Here is a 5704-nt window from a genome sequence, read left to right as displayed (position 1 = left end):
ATGTCCTTAGAGGTCAGATTGGGGCCCCCTGTTGGTCCAACTGGAATGCTTCACAGCAACTTCTTGCAGACTCAGTGGAAGTCAGTTGCTACCCCTTGATCCCTCCCCAGGCCAGCACTTGCTGGAGGATTTCCCTAAGCTGTAGGGTGCATGTCATGAGGACAGGGAAGTGTGTTGGGGGGTGGGGGAGGGTTGCTGATTTTCATCCAAGCTTGGAAAGTATGAAAAGATTGAGTTGTGAAAGGCAGATCTTATTTCAGTGTGGACCCACGAGAAGAGATGGGACAGGTTTAAACTATTTCTGGGGTGGGATTTCTAGATCCGTAAGTAAGGCTGGTGGAGACTTAAAGAATGCATGGTGAGGTTGGGGGAAGCACAGCTCCCAGGGTGATATTAAACAAGAGATCTCCTCCCAAATGATAAAAGTGCCCAGAATTAGGAGGTGAGGATGGCATATTTTTCAAACTAATTCTTACCTCTAGGTTCTGTTGTGTTTGCCAGCACCTGAGGCACTGGGCTCAGGCTTCCTGTTGCACTGATCCAGGTGGAAGCTCCCAGTGCAGAGGAGGCTGAGCAGAGGAATGTCTTGTGTGCTTTGAGGCTCTCAAACTCAGCCCTTTAGCAGGGGTGGGGGATTCCAAGGAAGCCCCTGAGCCACTGCTGCACTGAGGGAGCAGAACATGGGGGCAACTCAGGGCTCCCTTTTACTTCTTCAGGGATCTGTTTTGTGCGTAAGTGGCTCCACTCTTCCCCACTCCGACCTTTCCCCCACTGGGCCCACAGGCCTCGGGTGGTGCCAGCTGCCTGGACTCTCACACCTGCTTCTCAGCTCAGGTACTCTTAGCTTGCCTGGGCTAAGATTGCCTAATGCAACCCAGTGACCTGCCATCTCCAGGTTGCATTAGGCCAGTGGTTCTCAACCTGTGGGTCACGACCCCTTTGTAACAATGAAAATACATCTTGCATATCAGATATATATGTTACAATTCATAACAGTAGCAGAATTATAGTTAGGAAGTAGCAACGAAAATAATTTTATGATTGGGGGTTACTACAACATGAACTGTATTAAAGGGTCATGGCATTAGGGAGTTTGAGAACCACTACATTAGGCAATCATATTTTGGTCGTTGACCCACCAGGAGTGCCCTCTGTCCCATCAACTGCTGTGCCCTTCTCCCCAGTGACCTGGCCATGGTAAACTGAGGCTACATGGTTGCAGGCAGCCTTTGGTCAGTAGGGAGGCAGGGTTTGTGGGAAAGCTGCCCCACTAGAACCCCCTCCACAGCAGGATGGGAAGGCCATGCCAGGGTCCCCAGGAGCCTGTCCTCCTGCACCCTTGAGCCCCACAAGCCTCTGACACATCTGTCAGAGGCACGTGCCCTACCATACCTCATGTCTGATGGTCACTACTCTGTAGAAGCCTTCTCCCTACACCTTACTTGCTTCTACATCAGCACTTGCCACACTGCCTGGAATCACATATACACCTGCCCCTCTGACTACAGGGAATTCGGAGAAAGAGCCGTGTCTTACCATCTTCGTGCTCTCTGCACCCAGCACAGTCTACTTACTGAGGGAGTAAGAGAGGGAGCATGGTGGCAAAGCAGGACAGTGTCTTTCCTGCACAGACCTTTGGGCTGTGACAAGATCTCCTTGGAGTGCCTGTAATCTTAGCACTCTGGGAGGCCAAAGTGGGTGGATTGTTTGAGCTCATGAGTTTAAGACCAGCCTGAGCAAAAGTTAAAAATAGAAAAACTGGGCAGTGCCTGTGGTTCACTAGGTAGGGCACCAGCCCCATATACCGAGGGTGGCAGGTTCAAGCCCAGCCCCGGCCAAACTGCAACAAAGAAATAGCCAGGTGTTGTGGCGGGTGCCTGTAGTCTCAGCTACTCAGGAGGCTGAGGCAAGATAATCACTTGAGCCCACGAGTTGGAGGTTGCTGTGAGCTGTGATGTCACAGCACTCTACCTAGTGGGATAGCTAGAGACTCTATCTCAAGAAAAAGAAGAAGAAAAAAGATCTCCTGGGAGATGAGGCCCCAGGCCCTCAGCTTGCATTCTTCCAGGTACCAGTACAATGGCTTCAGTGGTCAAACAACCCACTCAGAAGCTAAATATAAAAAGAAATCTAGGAAGGTGGGTGCGGTGGCTAATGCCTATAATCCTAGCACTCTGGGAGGCTGAGGTGTGTGGATTGCTTGAGCTCATGGGTTCAAGACCAGCCTGAGCCAGCCACCCTTTCTCCACTAAAAATACAAAAAACTGAGGCAAGAGGATCACTTGAGCCTACGAGTTGGAGGTTATTGCTACCCAGGGGATAGCTTGAGACTCTGTCTCAAAAAAGAAAAAGAAATCTAAGAAGGACTCTACCTAAGAAATGCAAACATGGTGACCTAGTTGTTTGTACCCTCACATTAACTTGAATTGAAAAATAAAATAATAAAAATTAAAAATAATTTTAAAAAAAAGAGGAAGAAAAAAAAATCTGTTCACAAGCCCTTTTCTCTTTTAGTAACCTTAGGGGCAACATAATCAATGAGGTGGTCCTGAATTTGCTTAAGTCTGGATTGTCTCGGGAAGAAATTACCATGGAACACTTGGAGCCTCACCTCCACGCTGAGATTGTTGAGTCCACAGGTAACTAGCATTTCCAGCCACACTGAAATTGATCATCTGGTGATAGCCACAGTTGTGTGTTTGTGAGGCAGGTAGGGTACTTAGGATCATAGAAGATACAACATGATTATCTCACCTTGTCAACTTCAGGCAGGCACAAGAAAAGTCCCAAGAAGGCCTGAACTCCTGTTCTGAAAAATGCTTTGAGAGAGAGTAGTTCACACTGACCCTGGGAGTACAGGCAGTGGTCCTGAAGCAAAGTTCCACCCTGAGAACCTTCAGGGTTCAGCGTCTAGTCTAGCCAGAGGTTGGATTGCTCCACCCTCTGTCATCAAACAAAACTGTACACCTGGCAGTCAACATCCCCCTCCCCCCCCCACTGTGTGGTTATAGCCATAGTTAACCCTGGCCGTCTTACCTAAAGCAGACACAGCTGTAGAGTTCTTGTCAGGCCCAGCAGATAGCCTGCCTGCAGGTGGCATGTGAGATCAGGATCAAGCCTTGCCCCAGGTCTTATACCTGGCGACACGTTAAAACTCGAGCTGGGTTCAGCCCCAGGTCAGACTCCCCTGTAACTTTGTTCTTGATTTCAGACAGTGGCTTTGGCCACAGCTGTCTTGTGAAGGAAAACCTGATTGACTTCTTTGTCCCGTTCCTGCCACTGGAGTACCGGCATGTGAGGCTTTGTGTACGTGATGCTTTTCTGAGCCAGGAGCTCCAGTACACTGAAGAGGCATTGGATGAAATCGCAAAGATGATGGTGTATGTCCCCAAAGAGGAGCAACTCTTTTCTTTCCAGGGCTGCAAATCTATTTCCCAGAGAATTAACTACATCCTGCCATGAAGGTTGGATAAAGACTTCCTGGAGCTACCATTCTTCCACTAATATTTGGGACTATAAGGTGTGGAGGAACAGGTTGGCCTCCAGCATTAACCAGCACAGCGGTGTGTAGAAGGACATCCTTCCACGAGAAGCAGAGCCAGTTCTTAAGCTCACTTAGTGCCTTAAAGACACACACCTTCCAAGATGTGCGTTAGGTGGCTGGTGAAAGCCATGTGGGAGATGGGCAAACCCCAAGGGCTCATTACGGCTCTCCAGCTGGTCTCCTTAGCGTCTTAGCTCTTCCTTGCAGATGCCTGGACTTGGGTGTTGGGCTTCAGAGGCTGCAGGATTCTTAGGTTACAGAGCTGGAAGAATGAAGTTCTGTGACCTAGGGGAGCAGAGTCCACCTCAGGTTTGTGAGCTGGGTGGCTGGCTTTCAAGTTGTTAGTCCCAGAGGCAAGTTGAGCAGCTTCTGTTGTGAGCAGGTTTACAAAGCGCCTCAGGCTGAGGAGAAAAGTGCACAGCAGAAGATACTTTCAAAATCAGTTGACTAAGATTGAAAAGAATTTTTTAAAATATAGGGGTCTCGACATGACTATCATTTGTAAAGATTAAAATTTTGTATTTTTCTAAAATCTTTTGCCTACTTTGTGAGACTTAATAATTGTGTTCACTTAGCAAAATTTCAAATGCCGGGTAACCCTGATGGGGACTGGTGGAGACGGGGCGGATGCTGGCACTCACCACTGGTCGTCTGGTTTACTTGAGTTTGCTCTGGGACCACGTGGGCTGATGGGGGTTTCACCAACTCCTCACTGAAGAGGCTTCCACAGTGTACTGCTGTTCCATAGGAAAGCACTTACTCCTGTAAGCAGCTCTAATTAGGACAGCAGTCATTTTGTGAATTAAGTGGCAGAGTGTAAATGTGAGGCACTGGGCCTGACACACAGATAGTGCTTATTATGTGTTCCCCCTTTTTTGGTTCTTCCTTCTCCCACACTTCTATAATAACACACAGGTTTTTCTTGTTTACTTGTCATCTCATGGTCCCTCTCATTTAAAGCCCTCCCCAGTCCTCTCTCCATTAGCCCTTGCAGAATGGAACACTTCTGTCTCTCTCTCATTCAACACTTTATAGCATTCATTTACTCAAATAACTGCCTCAAGGTTGAAAGTAGCCTAAGACACAGGAGGCATTCAGTAAATACACAGATAAAGGAATGAAAGGAAATCAGTTTCACACCATTCTTGGGACAAAAGTAAATTGCACAATGAGGGCCTGTTTTAACTGCTGGCTCACTTTCAGCTTAAAGCCATGTTTTTCAACATTTTTTTATCTCATGGCCCACTTGAAACTACAGTTAAACTTCCATGGCACAGTTAATTATGTTGATCAAAAGAATTTTTTTTGTTTTTTAGAGACATTCTCACTTTGTCACCCTCAGTAAAGTGCTGTGAAATCACAGCTCACAGCAACTTCCAGCTCTTGGACTTAGGCGATTCTCTTGTCTCAGCCTCCTGAGTAGCTGGGACTACAGGCGCCCGCTGCAACGCCCAGCTATTTTTTTGTTGCAGTTCGGCCGGGCTGGGTTTGAACCCACCACCCTCAGTATATGGGGCTGGTGCCCTACCCACTGAGCCACAGGCACTACCCAATCAAAAAAAATTTTAAAAGAATACACTTAGTGGGCGGCACCTGTGGCTCAAAGGAGTAAGGCGCTGGCCCCATATGCCGGATGTGGTGGGTTCAAACCCAGCCCTGACCAAAAACTGCACACAGGCACACAAAAAAAGAATATACTTACTGTACTTTGAACTTCTTTTGAAAATAAAATGATCTTTAAAAATTTTGGTGGCACATGTAAGATCCTGTCACAGCACATCAGTGTTGTGATGACACAGCAATTGAAAATCACAGCTCTGCACATAGTCACACATCAAAGGTGTTGGTTTTCCATAAAGCAATTCTCCAGCTCTCTGCAGACACCACTGGGTGGTCTACTGAATTCAGTGCAAACTCCACTAAGGGCTCAGTCCTGCAAGGCTGCCCCCAACTTCTAATACCAGTTGGAAGTAGTGAGACCCCAAAGGAAGCACTAAAGTCCGACTTACTACAAATAAGGATGGGTCTCATTATTTGCATAGAACTCAGAGAAAGGCTTTACATTACAGGTGTAAAGAATACAACCCGGCTCAGCGCCTGTGGCTCAAGCGGCTAAGGCGCCAGCCACATACACCTAAGGTGGCGGGTTTGAATCCCCAG

At 47.6% G+C, this 5704-nt stretch overlaps 1 protein-coding gene across 1 annotated transcript in view; it reads left to right on the top strand.

Moving 5' to 3' along the window:
- TOR3A (torsin family 3 member A) overlaps window positions 1-4076 on the top strand; it is a 13216-nt gene extending 9140 nt beyond the window's left edge. The window contains exons 5-6 of the mRNA XM_003785811.3: window positions 2515-2639; window positions 3212-4076. Coding sequence (XP_003785859.1) covers window positions 2515-2639; window positions 3212-3462 — 376 coding nt within the window. The 3' untranslated portion in view covers window positions 3463-4076. The remainder of the gene's footprint in view (window positions 1-2514; window positions 2640-3211) is intronic.
- The last annotated feature ends 1628 nt before the right edge of the window (window positions 4077-5704 follow it).

The sequence above is a fragment of the Otolemur garnettii genome, unplaced genomic scaffold (genome assembly GCF_000181295.1).
Source record: "Otolemur garnettii isolate 467f Iridium unplaced genomic scaffold, OtoGar3 scaffold00016, whole genome shotgun sequence".
In the NCBI taxonomy this organism is placed as follows: Eukaryota; Metazoa; Chordata; class Mammalia; order Primates; family Galagidae; genus Otolemur; species Otolemur garnettii.
This window is presented reverse-complemented; position numbering and strand designations above follow the sequence as displayed.